Raw genomic sequence first — 16550 nt, forward strand, 5'->3', positions numbered from 1 at the left:
TCGCACAAATCAAATCCAAGTCAAAGTCCTCAGCAGTCTTTTCATTCCAGTTCTCCTCCTCGGGCTTCCTCTCTCGCTGTCCAATCACACGGCGAATCGCCGCACGATGATAATCAACCGTCAGCCCACGAACTACAGAAAACCCATTCTTTTCAGCCTTCGCGTTCGCGTAGAACTCGCGAACAACGCTCATCGGTAATGCTTCGGGTGACTCACAAAAAGCTATCCACCCCTTCTCTGCAATCATGGGCAACAACTCACCATCCCTCCCTGATGGTAAAAACCCCCTCTCCTTCAGAATCGGCTTCCCCAACAGCCTAGTGTACTCCTCCTCCGCGGCTCTGTCAGTTAACCGAGGTCTTGCAGCAGTACCCCTTGATGAATCAGCAGTAGGAACTGTGCTGCTGCTGTCAATAGTGCGTGCTCTCTTGGGTGCCATTGATTTGTGAATAAAAGTGTGTAAGAACTGATTTTTGATGTTTATGAGAGGGTTTAAGTGTAGGAAGTTTGTGGGAGATATGTAGGATAGGTGTATGTATATATAGTGTGTGGAGTAGGTTAAATTAGATTAGAAGTGGGGTTGAGGGATAAAATCATGGGGTAATGGGAAAAGAATTCGTGGGTTTATGGGCTGTGATGGGTTTTTTGTGTGTTTTTGTTTTTTTTTTTTTTTTCTGAACTGTAAAAAAAATTTCTGGAACTCGACCCCTGCGCGGCCGCTCAGCATTTCTGCGCGGGCGCGCAGCAAGCTGCGCGGCCGCTCAGCATAGCTGCGCGGGCGCGCAAAGGGTCTCTGGAATTTTTTTTTTTCAGCCCCTGTTTTCTGATTTTTTTGTGTTTTTGGATAGGTTATGAACTTCTAAGGGTTCCTATAACAACAATTCATGGGTTGCCTCCCACGCAACGCTTCTTTTTCGTCATTAGCTTGACGTTCCGTACCTTTCTCACGTAGTCAACAACATGGCACTAACCACCTCTCGGTTTGCCATGTCCCCATAGTAGTGCTTTAACCGCTGACCGTTAACCTTGAATGCTTGGTCCGAATCATTCTCAAAAATTTCCACCGCTCCATGTGGAAACAGTTTTGACAATAAAAGGTCCAGACCACCTTGATTTCAACTTCCCAGGAAAAAGTCGAAGCCGAGAGTTGAATAATAGAACTTGTTGCCCTGGCACAAATAACTTAGGATGTAGCTTCCTATCGTGCCACCTCTTCACCTTTTCCTTATACATTTTGTTATTCTCGTACGCTTGAAGTCGAAATTCATCAAGTTCATTAAGCTGAAGCATTCTTTTCTTACCAGCTGCATCTAAATCCAGGTTCAATTTCTTCAATGCCCAGTAGGCCTTATGCTCAAGCTCCGCCGGTAGATGACATCCCTTACCGTACACCAACTGAAATGGTGACATCCCAAGTGGAGTTTTGTATGCTGTTCTGTAAGCCCAAACAGCTTTATCGAGCTTTAAAGACCAATCCTTCCTTGACAGACAAACAACCTTCTCTAGAATGCGCTTTATCTCTCTGTTAGACACTTCCGCTTGACCATTTGTTTGCGGATGATAGGCAGTAGCTACTCGATGATTCATATTATAACGCTGCATCATAGAAGTGAACTTACGGTTGCAAAAATGCGATCCTTCATCACTTATGATTACCCGAGGTGTTCCAAACCTTGTGAAAATTTGCTTATGAAGAAAATTTAGTACTACCTTTGCATCATTTGTCGGTAAAGCTTTAACTTCGACCCATTTTGAGACATAATCGACTGCCAGCAAGATGTACTGATTATTGCAAGACGAGATAAAAGGCCCCATGAAATCGATTCCCCATACATCAAAGACCTCGACTTCAAGCATCACATTTAATGGCATCTCATCCTTCCTTGACAAATTTCCCACTCTTTGGCAACGATCACACCTTAAAACAAACTGATGAGCATCCTTGAACAAGGTAGGCCAGAAAAAACCTGCTTGCAGAATACGAGCTGCCGTCTTCTCACCTCCATAGTGTCCACCATAAACCGTGGAATGGCAGTCTCATAATATCCCCTCCGTCTCACAGAACGGGATACATCTCCTGATGATCTGGTCAGCTCCCTGTCTAAACAAATATGGTTCATCCCACATATACCACTTCACCTCATGCAGAAACTTCTTCTTTTGCGCGGATGTCAAATTAGGAGGCATTATATTGCTGACAAGATAGTTTACAATATCTGCAAACCATGGTTCTTCCTCCTGAATTGCAAACAACTGCTCATCCGGAAAAGATTCATTGATTAACGTTCTATCTTGTGAAGTAGAATCGGGATTCTCCAACCTAGAGAGATGGTCAGCTACTTGATTCTCAGTACCTTTTCTATCTTTGATCTCTAACTCAAATTCTTGAAGTAAAAGCACCCAACGAATGAGTCTCGGCTTCGAATCCTTCTTAGAAACCAGATAGCGAATAGCTGCATGATCAGTGAATACTGTCACTTTCGTACCAAGCAGATAAGATCGAAATTTCTCAAAGCCAAAGACTATAGCCAAAAGCTCCTTCTCAGTAGTGGTGTAGTTCAATTGGGCCCCATTTAAAGTTTTACTCGCATAGTAGACCACATGGAAGAGATTTTTCTTGCGCTGTCCCAGAACTGCACCTACCGCATAATCACTCGCATCACACATCATCTCAAACGGTTCTGTCCAATCTGGTGCTGTAATAACTGGTGCCGTGATCAAACTCTCCTTGAGAGTTTCGAATGCTGCCAAACATTCATCATATGAGTGTCCACAGACGGAGAAGTCATCCATGAACACTTCGATGTTATTTCCAATCATGTCAGAGAATATAGCCATCATACATCTCTGAAAGGTGGCCGGGGCGCCACATAACCCAAATGAAACTCTACGAAAAGCAAATATGCCAAATAGACAAGTGAAGGTAGTCTTTTCCTGATCCTCTGGTGCAATACAAATCTGATTATACCCGGAATAACCATCCAGAAGACAAAAATACTCATGTCCCGCCAATCTGTCAAGCATTTGATCAATGAATGGGAGAGGGAAGTGATCCTTTCTTGTGGCTTTGTTCAATTTCCTATAATCCATGCATACTCTCCATCCTGTAACTGTTTGAGTAGGGATGAGCTCATTCTTTTCATTTGCGACCACAGTGATACCTCCTTTCTTAGGAACACATTGTACAAGGCTCACCCACGAGCTGTCAGAAATAGGATAAATGATGCCTGCATCTAGCCATTTCAGAATTTCTTTCTTCACCACCTCCTTCATGATCGGGTTCAGTCTTCGTTGATGTTCCACAGTTGGCTTACTTCCTTCCTCTAGCAGAATTTTATGCATACAATATGAAGGACTTATCCCCTTGATGTCTGCTATGGTCCATCCTATAGCCGATTTGAATTCTCTCAAAATCCTTAAGAGCTTGTCTTCCTCACTACCTGAAAGGTCAGCTGAAATAATAACAGGTAACGTAGATGAATCACCTAAAAAAGCATACCTCAAGTGTTCAGGTAATGGTTTAAGCTCCAAGGTAGGTGCTTCCTCTATTGATGGTTTGAGCTTCCCTTCAGCATTCTTAAGGTCAGAAGTACCAAGAGATTCAAATGGTATGTCGAGCTTTCGCTTCCATGGAGAAGCGTTCAGATATTATAATTGCTCGTTGCTATCTTCATCATCACTGTCAAATTCCCCCACTAAGGCCTTTTCCAATGCATCAGACATTAGCATGTGATCGAGTTCCGACGTAACCGCAGAATCAATCACATCCACTTTTAAGCACTCCTCATCTTCTGTAGGGAATTTCGTTGCCTTGAATACGTTGAAGGTCACATCCTGATCTTGGACCCGCATAGTAAGTTCCCCTTTTTGCACATCTATCAAGGTACGGCCAGTAGCCAAGAAAGGCCTCCCCAAGATTATGGGAATCTTCTTATCTTCCTCAAAATCCAGAATAACAAAATCTGCAGGAAAGAAGAGCTTATCCACCTTGACGAGCACATCCTCAACTATGCCCCTTGGGTAAGTAATGGAACGGTCCGCCAATTGTAGCGACATGTATGTGGGTTTTGGATCAGGCAGATCCAGCTTTTTAAAGATCGACAAGGGCATCAGATTAATGCTTGCTCCCAAATCACAAAGGCACTTGTCAAAAGTTAGATTGCCAATGGTGCAAGGAATGGTGAAGCTTCCTGGACCTTTCAGTTTTGGTGGTAACTTTTGCTGTAGAACAGCGCTGCATTCTTCCATGAGAGCAACGGTTTCAAGGTCATCCAGTTTCACCTTCCTTGAAAGAATAGTCTTCATAAACTTCGCATAACTAGGCATTTGTTCCAGAGCCTCAGCGAAAGGTATATTGATGTGAAGTTTCTTGAACACCTCCAGAAACTTCCCGAACTGTCTATCCAGCTTTTGTTGCTGCAATCTCTTAGGAAAAGGTGGTGGAGGATAGAGCTGTTTCTCCCCTGTATTAGCCTCAGGCAGAGTGTGTTCAACAGTAGTCTTCCTTGGTTCCGCCGCTTTCTCCTTTTGCTTAGATTCTTCATCCCTAACTTCAGCTTCGATTTCTTTTGCCTTTTCAGCATCAGCTACTTTTCCAGACTTTAAGGTAATAGCCTTGACTTGCTCTTTGGCTTCCTTCCTGCCTGGTACTTCCGTGTCACTGGGAAGAGTGCCAAGTTGACGATTGAGCACTGCATTGGCTAATTGACCGATTTGATTTTCCAAGGTCTTGATAGAAACCGCCTGACTCTTGCACAACAACTTAAGTTCCTCAAAATCAGCACTAGTAGGTGCAACTGCACTTCCCTGTTGAGGATATGATTGCCTTGTAGCATACTGCTGTGGTTGCTGGAATCCAGGTGGGTTAAACTGTTTACTTACTCCTTGCTGATATGGTGGCTGAATAGCATTCTGATTATTCCCCCAGCTGAAATTTGGATGATTTCTGTTGTTAGGATGATAGGTCACTGGCACAGGCTGCTGTTGTCACTGATAATTATTCACATACTGAACAGATTCACTGACAAGAGAACACTGATCGTAGCATGAGAACCTGCACAAAGCTCACAAACCATAGCTATTTGATTAACTCCATACGTAGCCAGAGAATCAACCTTCATTGATAGCGCTTGGAGCTGGGCTGCAATAGCGGTGGCTGCATCAACTTCCAGAATACCTGCTACCTTGCCTGACGTCATCCTCTGAGTTGGGTTTTGATGCTCATTTGTAGCCATCGTCTCGATAAGATTATACGCCTCAGTATAGCTTTTAGCCCATAAGGCGCCTCCAGCTGCTGCATCGAGCATGGGCCGAGATTGGGCCCCCAAACCATTATAAAACCAGTGATTACCATCCAATCCGGCATTCCATGATGTGGACATTTTCTCAACATTTCCTTGTAGCGTTCCCAAGCCTCGCACATAGATTCTGTAGGTTGCTGCGCAAATTGAGTAAGAGCACTCCTCATAGCAGCAGTCTTTGCCATTGGATAAAACTTCACCAGAAACTTTTGCGCAAGATCTTGCCACGTAATGATTGACCCAGCTGGTTCATAATGTAACCAGTCTTTAGCTTTATCCCTCAGTGAGAATGGGAAAAGCCTCAACTTGATAGCCTCATCAGTCACGCCATTATACTTAAAAGTGCTGCAGATCTCGACAAAATTCCTTATGTGCATGTTGGGGTCTTCAGTTGCCGCTCCTCCAAAAGAAACAGAATTCTGCACCATCTGAATAGTGCCCGGCTTGATCTCAAAGGTGTTAGCTTGAATAGCCGGATGAAGGATGCTTGACTAAATGTCATCAATTTTAGGCCGAGAAAAATCCATAAGAGCTGGATCAGCTTGAACAATACGATCTCCCATGTTTACTGGTTCTTTCTGCTCAGTTCCTGAATCCGAATCCTCAAAATCTAACTTCTCCGGTGTATCAAGAACTTCGTCTTTCTCCTCAGCTGTATCTAAGGTCCTCTTGCGAGCACGAGAACGAGTTTGCATAAACGTTTGCTAAAGTACCTGAAACACAACCGAAAAGAGTAATTAACTACTACGTCCTAATCACTGAGTCCTAATGACCAATGATGGTAAGTACATAAACTAAACAAATACGTCGAGTCCCCGGCAGCGGCGCCAAAAACTTGTTAGGGCGAAATCACGCACTAATATTCACGCAAGTATACGCGTTCGCAAGTAATATATAATACTTTCTAGTTCGTTCCCTCAGAGACTCAGACTAAGTTATTGTCTAATTAAACTCACTCACCAATGTATGATTACTTCTCAATGTTAAGATAACACTTAAAATTGTTGATTAAATATTAACTATAATTAACTACTTACTTAACCACTTAACTAACACTTCAATTTAATAATAAAACACTCATGAGATCACAACTTCATTATTACTTCCTTCTATAACCATTGTTATTACCTTTAGCATGTGACAGTGATGATATTAATCGAATAACACGAAACTGATAAAAGCCAACTTTCATTGTACTAATACCATTCTACCAAGCATCCACAATTAAGATAGAAGTTGAATAGTCATCAATTATATTGAGTTCCTATATGTCTACAGAAATTGACAACACAACAATTTAAGCACAAGTTATTCCTTTTGTTTACATAGGGCAAATAAAATTGTTAGAGTTACCCACTAATCATGCACAACATACATGAACCTATGCTAGCATGGCAAGTTCTAAATCTCAAGATCCACCGTCGCTTCACAAGAGATTAACACCCTATCTTATATGTTCGCGACGCACATAAGACGAATACGCACAACCAATACTAGATATCATGCAATCATCACATACTAAAGTATTAAACAATTAACTAAAGAATTCCATAATAAATCCGTTGCAACCCCATGATCACGATTAGCCCATAATAAAACTTATCGCCATCATGGGTTCATATGAAATCATGATAAACAACACAAGAAAATAATGACTAAACTGATTATATTAAAACAGAGTACGTCACAAGAGTAAATAAGTCAAAGCAAGAAAACTAGCATCCAACGTTACAACGAAACAAGAATCACAAGAATATATGCTTCCTCTTCGCTGCTGTGTGCTAAATCGGTCTTCTTCCTTATCTCCTTCGCTTCTTGCAAAACACAATCTAAAACATAATCTCCTCTTAATACTCTCTGAAAAACGTCTCAAATCTACCTATATAATAGTCCCATAAAACTCAGATTACATAGAAGTTGGAAGCCAAACAGAAGTAGAAGTCTAAAATAATATATCTTTTTCCCCGACCCTGCGCGGCCGCTCAGCATTTCTGCGTGGGCGCGCAAGGCTGCTGCGCGGCCGCTCAGCATTGCTGCGCGGGCGCGCAGGACCCTACTGGAAAATTTCCAGGTTTGCTCCGTTTCTTCGCCGTAATCTGCCCGTTCTTTTCCTCTCGCAATGGTGAACACATGCCAAGGCTTATTCATGATGATTCCTTCTCCGAAATGCAACTAATACCCTGAAATGCATAAACACTAGAAAAACACATCAAATACACAAAATACTTGATTTCAAGACACCAATTTAAGCCATTTTAAGACGTTCTAAGTGGTATAAAATGCCACTTATCACATATCTCTTCACAAGCTCACTTCATGTTGGTATGAAATATTATACTACTCAAGAAATCATCAAGAATATGGTATGGCACTCTAACTGAAGTTATAGTTAAACATGAACTAGTAGAGTCTTCATATAATTAACTCTTTTATCACTAGGCACAAACATAAGTAATTGCAGAGTAGGTATGGAGGAGCATGTTGGAAAAGTTAGAATTTTTTTTGGAATTACTTCAAGCAAGCCATTAGAATTATTCTTTTAGGATCTCAAGCAAGCCAAAAGAACAATTCTTTTAGGAGCACAAGTAAACCAAAAGAATGATGGCAATACAAGTAAGTTAAGGATCTTTTGACGATGCAAAATCTGGAGGATTCTGAACATGCCAAGACTACTTACCAATAGAAACCACTTAAGCTTGTTCAGTGCAACTCAGGTAACATGACAAGCTATAGAGGTATGACAAGCTCACTCTTTTACTCAAATACTAATAGACAACATGTAATGTTCTCAAGATGCCAATGAGCAAGCACTACTAGAAAAAAGACCTTAGACATCGGTTTTTGTAAAAAATGTATGATGTCTTCGCGACTGATGTTACATGTATTTTCTCATAGACATCGGTTAAAAACCGATGTCTATGTAATATTACACATCGTTTCTGAAAAATTTCTGATGTCTAATTTACATTGATGTTATATAATTGTTTAATGTCAAGTTCAGAAATGTAATATTAGGACGGTTAGGCCTGTTTAAAACTATAACACACAATCAATATTTATAAAATAACATCGGTTAAAAATAAAAAACCGATGTCTATATCTTATTAGACATCAATCATTTTCTAAGTACCTGATGTCAATGTTGATAATAGACATCGATCATTTTCTAAGGACCCGATGTCAATGTTGATAATAGACATCAGTTGTTTTCTAAAAAACCGATATTAGTATGATAAATAGACATCGGGTGTTTATTTTTAAATCGATGTTATTACCCTGTTTTCATGTGCTAATATTCCTTTATTAACATCGAATATTTTATTTTTCTGATGTCTTTGTGATTTTAAGACATTGCTTTTTATATGTGTAAACTGATGTTATTTATGGTTTTTTAACATCGATTCTAATAACAATGTGATGTCTGTTTCTATTATAATTAAACTGAGCATCTCTGTTTTTTCATGAACCAGAAAACTCCATATGGTAAAATCCAATCAACCAATAATTTTCCATCCAACCAACCAACAATTTTCACCCCATCAACCAACAATTAACCCAGATTCAACCAACAACAGTTTTTATCCAATCAACAACCTAAAACATCTACTAGAAAATTCAAAACATCTACATTAACCAACCAACAACAAATATATAGCAAAAATAGTTCTAACACATTGTCAAACATGCATCTTACAAATTCGATCATCAAGTACATTATGAAACCAGAATTTACAGTAGCGAGGCAAGGAAATTTACAATCTACATTTTGTCTTGAATGAAGTCGATAACATCACAGCGAACCTGGTCTAGCTCCTCTAGAGTGTAAGACTTGTGAGTCTTGGTCGCCCACTAAAAATTGAGTAAACCGAAAAGGGAAATCATAAAAAAATGCATCTAAAATGCCACATTCAGTCATACAAAAATGAATGTACGGACCTTAGAAGTAAAAGAAATTTCCCTGTCCTCAATAATTTCCTTCATGTACCTCATGACCACATAACCACATTCAACCCCACCAGGCTGTTTCGGGGATCCCTGTTAAGATAAAAAAAACTGGCTTTACAAACTGATTAAATCAAGATTACTGTCGTACTATAAAAATTATAATATAAATTACTTACTACAAGATTCTTGATTTTAGGAGCTTTGTTACCCCTTCCTGTTTGAGAATTAACTTGTTTTATTGTCCTGCATATTATAATGACACGGTGTCAAGAGTCATATTTCGAATACAAGAAATAAATGAAAACAACCTAAAAAATAAAAGGAATAATGTTACTCTGATAAAGCTTTTTCTAAATCATCAAAATGAGTTGGATGAGGCAAAGGATTGAGAATGTAAATGTCGCCATCCCATATTACGACCAGAATCCAGTGACAACTGTATTATTATAAATTTACACAAGTCAGATATTTTTAAAAATAGCCTAAAAACCTAAAAGAAAATTAAATTAATAGATTACAATATGCATTTAAAAATACTTACCGATGATTATGTGGCAGGAAGAATATGTGATTTTGATTACCCTCTTTCAACCGACTACCAACATTTCGTTGAAAATCAGCATTCAAATTAAAGTTGGCGCCAGGATCAAAAAATCCATACAGGACCACATCATCATTCTTGCGAACCCTCTTAATTGTACTATGCAAGTGCCTATACATATGTGGGAGAAATTAAAATTACTAGCAGACCAGTTGTGCGATAATTCAAACAGAACCTATAACCACGAAAATAAATTACTTACGCCATGTACGCAGATATCGCAGCTTGTCCAATCATGTCAAACTCTAACAATGCTTTTAAATTCTCATGCAATATATATATTGTCTTCTCAACTCCAAACACATCGGAATCACATGGAATAGGGATCGATTCCCCGCTGGCTTTCATAAATGTCGTAGCATGTTTGTACAATACCTTGTATTGGCGGGGCACTTTCTTGCTGACCTTGACGTGAGTGAACTCTTGTTAAATTTTATGCACCTCACCCTTGTTCTTTGACTGCGACACATCTCTTTTCTTTTTCTACAAAAAATGAAAGAATATAAGTAGACATTTATTCACCTAATTAACCCCTATTTTTCAACTTTTCTACAACTTTAGCAACCAACAAGCACATGTAAATACCACAATTGTCCGTAGGCTGATTAAATTTCGAGGCCATGCCAAGTGTGAACCAACGGCTTCACGAACATGTTCAATTTCACCAGGTATAGGCACGGGAACTAAAGCATCTGGTTGGATATGTCCATCAACCGACACACGAGCATGTCCAGGCTTCAGGGGCACTCCATGAAATGAAACATTCATTTCATCATCTTCGAAAATAGTACCAAAAGCAACCTTATTTTCGATGCTATCCACCGAAAGCTTACAAATTTGTGGACCCTATAATTGTAAGGAGTAAATTATATAATTACTCTACAATTTGAAGAACCGTATAATTACAATAATATTTGTGAAATATACCTTCTTTTCTGATGGAGGGGGTTGATCATAAGCAAGACAATCATCATTCACCAATATTTCTTTTGCTTTTGGTTCTCCTTCAACTGGTTGGCAACTTGCTCTCTCCGAAAAATTCGGAGACTGCTGATTAGATCCTGTAAACAATGACTTGAGCTTAGCCATTTCCCACCTTGTTCTTACCAACTCCTCCTGTAACACTCTATCACGGGCCAACAACTCCGCCTTGGTAATTGCAGGTTTTCTCTCTTTCGGCAGATTAAAGAACATTTTTGGGGTGACGAAACCTCCAACTCCTCGAACCCTGCCTGAATGCTCAGGAGTTCCGAGTGCCGTAGTCAACACATCATCAGTTCCAGATGGTACGAATTCACCCTTCTCCTTCTTTTCGAGTAATTTATCCTAATGCAGATATGAATACACATCAGATCTTAGGGACATATTATGAATAACGAAGGAATAAACATATTTCTCATTATAATCTGTTTTTCTCGATTAAATGCAGTTTTTTTCATAATTTTTACTTACAATTCTGGCAAATACTGCTTCTTTATCTTTATCAAGTTCCTCATCATCTAGCTTTGACTTTCGAGCATTTTTCCAAAATATTGCCCGATCTGGTTTCTCCTCGGGCTTCAGTTTGCCTTTCTTTATCTGTTTAAGATGAGAAAAAATTAAAAGGTGCTTTATTTGTTGAAGATGAGAAAAAATTATAGCTAGGTTCTTACTTCATCCTCTTGTAAACCAATGTAACCCTTCCTTGACAAACGATGATGATATTTTCGATTACGCACTCTTTCGCTCTGCAGGGTGCGTAGTTTCTGCATCATACAACGAATAATTATATCTAAGTAAATATTCTAAATCCAAAAAGGGTACACCGGCAAAGAAAATGCATCCATACCAGCCACTTATCACTTGTCCTCTGCGCGATAAATCTCGTCCAAGCTTCTTGACCCACAAACCGATAATTTTTTGGAGGCCTCTTCAGTTTCTTCTTTTTTCAGCATATGGCATCACGTGTTTAGTTGTTAAATCAGTTTTAAACTGTCTCCACTTCTCTCCTGCAGACTTAAGCACCATAGCCTCACTTTCCGGAACAACTTTAAATGTACCCTATGGATAATAAAATACACAAGTTTATAAGGCTTAGATAGTAGTACTAAAAATAAGTTGTGTGTGTCAACTATAATTTAATACCTTAATATCAAGCCATAATTTATCTTTCAATTCCCGATCCACATTTGGCCAGCTGTCAATGTCGATAGGAATCATAGTTCTTGCCAGGTGCCCTATGTAGGACTGTAAGGTACACCTAGTATCTCCGACAGGAACTCCAAACTCATTGTATCTGATTTTAAATCTCTTGCCCTGGGCCTTCCTTACCAATACTTTTTTAAGAAAGAAAACACCTCGTGCAGCTCCCGACCTTCTTTTCGCAGAATTAGAATTAGTTATTGTTTCTTGTTCAGACTGTTGCTTTTCAGTTTGAGGTTCACTTGGTGCTTGTCCATCCTGATCACAGTGCTCTTCAACCTCCTGATCACAATGTTCTTCGACCTCTTTAACTTTTTTAGATTTGGTTTTGTTGGTTCTCTGTTTCTTTGCCATTTTTGTCCTTCACTCTGAATAATAAAACAAGAAATAATTAGTCACTGAATAAATGAAACTCTACATGAATTAAAATACATTTAAAATTACATATGCATGAATAAAAATGCATTCAAAATTACAACTGGAAAATTTCAAAACAAATACAAAAACAAAATACAAAAAAATTATAAAAGAAAAATTACAAAAGAAAAATGCATTAGTCACTATAATTCATTTACTCAAAAAAATTACAAAGGAAAATTAAATATGCTGATTAAATTATAACAAGCACAAAGTACAGAGAGCTAAATTAACAGGATCATTTTTTAACCCAAATTCCCTCAACATTAGGCCTAATACTATGCGCAACGTCTTCATTGGTCACATCAGAAGCAGGGATGTTAGAGCAGAAGGGAGGATGTTCCATGATCGTGTCACCCAAATCATCGTCGTTATACAACTCTTGATAGTCTCTAATTGTGGAAGTTAACACGATCGACCAAGTAGGATCAACCAGATCTTTAATGTAAAACACCTGGTTGACTTGGTCAACAGAGACATATTTATCCTTCTTATGGCCTTGTCGATTGAAATCCACAAGTGTGAAGCCAAGATCGTCGATCTTTATGCCTTTATCATTCTCTGCCCATTTACACAAGAAGAGTGGAGCTTTGAACTCATGGTAATCCAACTCCCATACTTCGAAGATTATGCCATAAAAGGTCATATCACTCTAAACGGGGTTTAAATCTTTCGCACTGGACACCTGGACTGCCTTAGCAACCACAGAAACTCCACTGTTTTGAACAACCCGCGCATCATCTCGGTCTTTCGTAAAGTATCCGACTCCATTGACTGAAAAACCTTGATAAGTTAAAACAGAAAATGATGGTTTTCCAGCGAGCCATCGTATCGTCTCTGAAACAGCATCAGGATTTCCCTTCATTTCACTACTTACCTATACATAATATTATATAATAAAAAAATCCATCAGTTGCAAACTACAACTAACAACTATTTAAGTAGACAATACACAAAACCTACTTTTTTTCAAACCAATCGGCAAATAGCCGATTGTTCTCTCCCATGAGCCAATGAACACTTTTTTTCTTCCCTCGGTAAATTTCATCCAAATACTCCTTGTGCATTTTGAGAATATGCATAAATATTAGAAATAACCCACAAAAATTACATCTTCAAACAAATAGGACAAGTTAATAAAATAAACGTACACGATATAGGGATACACTTCATCATTGTTTTGAAGGACATGCAGATGAGCCTCATCTCGCTCTTTTTCTTCCACGACCTTTATTATCGCGGCAGATAATGGACCAGATTGCTTGACTTGCTCAATTGGAATGCCGGCAGTTGTACAAGTCTGGCTCATAAATTCTGTGCAGAATTCTACTGATTCTTCTTTAAGGTAGCTTTCTGCCATACAACCTTCAGGATAATATCGGTTTCGTACGTAGCTCTTTAGCACTTTATTGAATCGTTCGAAGGCATACATCCATCTATAAAATACCAGTCCACATAAACGCACTTCTAGGACCAAGTAGACAATAAGATGTAACATTACATCAAAAAATGATGAAGGGAATATTTTTTCTAGATCGCATAAGGTTATTATAACATCTGACTGCAATTTATCGAGTTTCGAGACATCGACAACTTTGCTGCATAAAGCATTAAAAAAGAAGCACAGTCGTATGATTGTGACCCTAACATTTTTCGGGAGAACGGATCGAATGGCAATAGGGAGGAGTTGTTGGAGAAGGATATGGCAGTCATGGGACTTAAGCCCGTATATCTTCAAATCAGACATGGATACACAATTTTTTATGTTTGATCCATGTCCAGAAGGAAGTTTCATAGACAAGAATGAGTTCAACACTTTCTTTTTTTCAACCTTCGACAAAGTAAAAGGGGAAGGAGGCAGATAGGTCTTCTTTTCTCCTACTTGAGGAGCTAAATCATGTCTAACACCCATATCAATCATATCACGATGTGCCGCCTCACTATCTTTTGACTTTCGCATATTTAATAACGTCCCAAGCAGATTATCACACACATTTTTCTCGATGTGCATAACATCGAGAAGTTGGCGAACATGATGATATTTCCAATATTCTAACTCAAAGAAAACAGATTTTTTCTTCCATGGACATTCCACCTTCTTCGACTTCTTCACCTCTTTTCCAAAACAAAAATCAATTCGTTCCTGACGCGCTAATACTTCTTCTCCGGAAAGGGGTTGACATGCGTTCCCCAACTCTTGTTGTCCGTTAAAGGCCGCCTTCTGCCTCCTATAAGGGTGCTACCTAGGCAAATAACGGCGATGACCTTGGAAGCACATCTTCCTACTGTGACTTAAATATTTAGCCACAGTATCGTCACCACAAATTGGACAACTCTTATAACCCTTATTCACGCAGCCTGACAAGTTTCCATATGCTGGAAAATCATTTATTGTCCACAATAAAATTGCTTTTAGAGTGAAATATGATTTACTATAGGCGTCATAAACGTTTGGTTCACCTTCTTCCCAAAGTTTTTTCAGATCATCAATCAACGGTTGTAAATAAACATCGATGTTATTTCCCGGCTCATGTGGACTAGGAACTAAAACTGACAACATCATGAACTTCCTTTTCATGCATAACCACGGAGGATATCGATTGTACGTTACCAACACTACTGGCCAGCATGTATATCGATTGACTAACCCATTAGTATGCGGGTTGATACCATCCGCTGATAAAGCCAACCTAATATTCCTAGATTCACTACCAAAGGCAGGCCACCGGTAATCGATATTCCTCCAAGAAGGAGAGTCGGTCGGATGTCGCATCTTGTCATCATTTATTCGCTGATTTGCATGCCAAGTCATGAGTTCAGCAGTAGAGGGAGATTTAAATAACCGTTAAAATCTTGGAATTATAGGAAAATACCACATGACCTTGGCTGGAACATTGACCCTAAGTTGGCCATTCTTCCGTACTTTCCAACGTGACAGCTTGCAATGAGGACACTGAGAAGCATCAGAATGTACGTCCCTATACAGTATACAATCATTGGGACACGAATGAATTTTTATATACACTAGACCTAAATCGGATAAAGTTTTCTTCGCTTCATATGCGTTAGGAGGCAACACATTATCTTTGGGAAGGATCGAGCCAACTGAAGAGAGCAGCTCAGTAAAGGCAGTGTCGCTAATACAAAACCTAGCTTTCCAGTTGTGCAATTTTAACATTGACTCTAACTTTGTGCACTCGCTGCCCTCAAACAACGGTTGTTCGGCATCAACAACAAACCTCTGAAAATTATATGAATCCTTATCGTAATTACCCGAATTAAAAGCCGCTTCACAAACTTCAACAGTTTCTGATGCAACAAAGTGCTCTATAGGTTGGTCTGAAGCAGGACGTGTACTACCTATAGAAGACCTAGTAATCCTAGTAGATTTTTCTTCATGCCAAATCCAATCAGCATACCCCAAACTAAAACCATGATCGTAGATATGTCCCCTTATGATTTTGGTTGAGAATTTTTTAAAATTCACACATCGACCACATGGACAAGGAATTCTTTTAGGATCTTTACAATTTTTTTCAGCGAAAATCAAGAATTCTTCTACGCCAATTTCAAATTCTAAAGAATCCCTATCTTTCGATATCCACGACTTATCCATAAATGAAAATGTATGACCAGCAATCTAGCAACCTAACCACCTGATGGTCATTTCAACATCAAAGCGCGAATTAATCAATACAAGTGCACATATTCAAGTGCACATAAACAAAACCAAGAAAGTCAACATTGTTTAACTAGCATAATCAATACAAGTGCACATATTCAAGCGCGAATTAATAACAAACATGCCCTTAAAAAATTGAAAGATTTTACACAAATGTCAACTAGTACATTCATGGCATCTCATCTATTAAAAGAGAACGATACACTAAATCTGATACATAAACAACAATCCAAATCAAATAATGTATACATAAATAATGACAGATCGGTTACTGGTGAATCCCTTCCTACATAATGTATACAAAAAAAAGGAAAAAAGCAAACGAATAAGAATTTCTAACCTCCTTCTTGAAGTAAAATGTGCAGGCACTGTCAAATTCCGAGACTTGATGAGATAATCTGCAAATGGACAAAATTGAATTTAA

At 38.9% G+C, this 16550-nt stretch overlaps 1 protein-coding gene and 1 non-coding gene across 2 annotated transcripts; one reads left to right on the top strand and one right to left on the bottom strand.

Moving 5' to 3' along the window:
- The first annotated feature begins 5363 nt into the window (after nucleotides 1-5363).
- Nucleotides 5364-5470, top strand: LOC141662472 (small nucleolar RNA R71). The gene has a single exon (XR_012550588.1). It is a non-coding gene; the product is annotated as a small nucleolar RNA R71 (small nucleolar RNA).
- A 7626-nt stretch (nucleotides 5471-13096) lies between these two features.
- Nucleotides 13097-16060, bottom strand: LOC141660961 (uncharacterized). The gene is made up of 4 exons (XM_074467938.1): nucleotides 15326-16060; nucleotides 14798-15235; nucleotides 13556-14683; nucleotides 13097-13321 (listed from the first exon to the last, which is right to left on the bottom strand). The coding sequence occupies exons 1-4, from the start codon at nucleotides 16058-16060 to the stop codon at nucleotides 13097-13099; spliced, it is 2526 nt and encodes an 841-aa protein (XP_074324039.1).
- Nucleotides 16061-16550: the final 490 nt, after the last annotated feature.

The sequence above is a fragment of the Apium graveolens genome, chromosome 5 (genome assembly GCF_009905375.1).
Source record: "Apium graveolens cultivar Ventura chromosome 5, ASM990537v1, whole genome shotgun sequence".
NCBI classification, from domain to species: Eukaryota; Viridiplantae; Streptophyta; class Magnoliopsida; order Apiales; family Apiaceae; genus Apium; species Apium graveolens.

Coding starts and splice junctions, on each gene's coding strand:
- LOC141660961 (XM_074467938.1), bottom strand. CDS start 16,060: ATGGATAAGTCGTGGATATCGAAAGATAGGGATTCTTTAGAATTTGAA. Junction 14,684..14,797: donor ATGGAAACTTGTCAGGCTGC/GTGAATAAGGGT, acceptor TTGCCTAGGTAG/CACCCTTATAGGAGGCAGAA. Junction 13,322..13,555: donor TGTCCTATTTGTTTGAAGAT/GTAATTTTTGTG, acceptor TATTATGTATAG/GTAAGTAGTGAAATGAAGGG.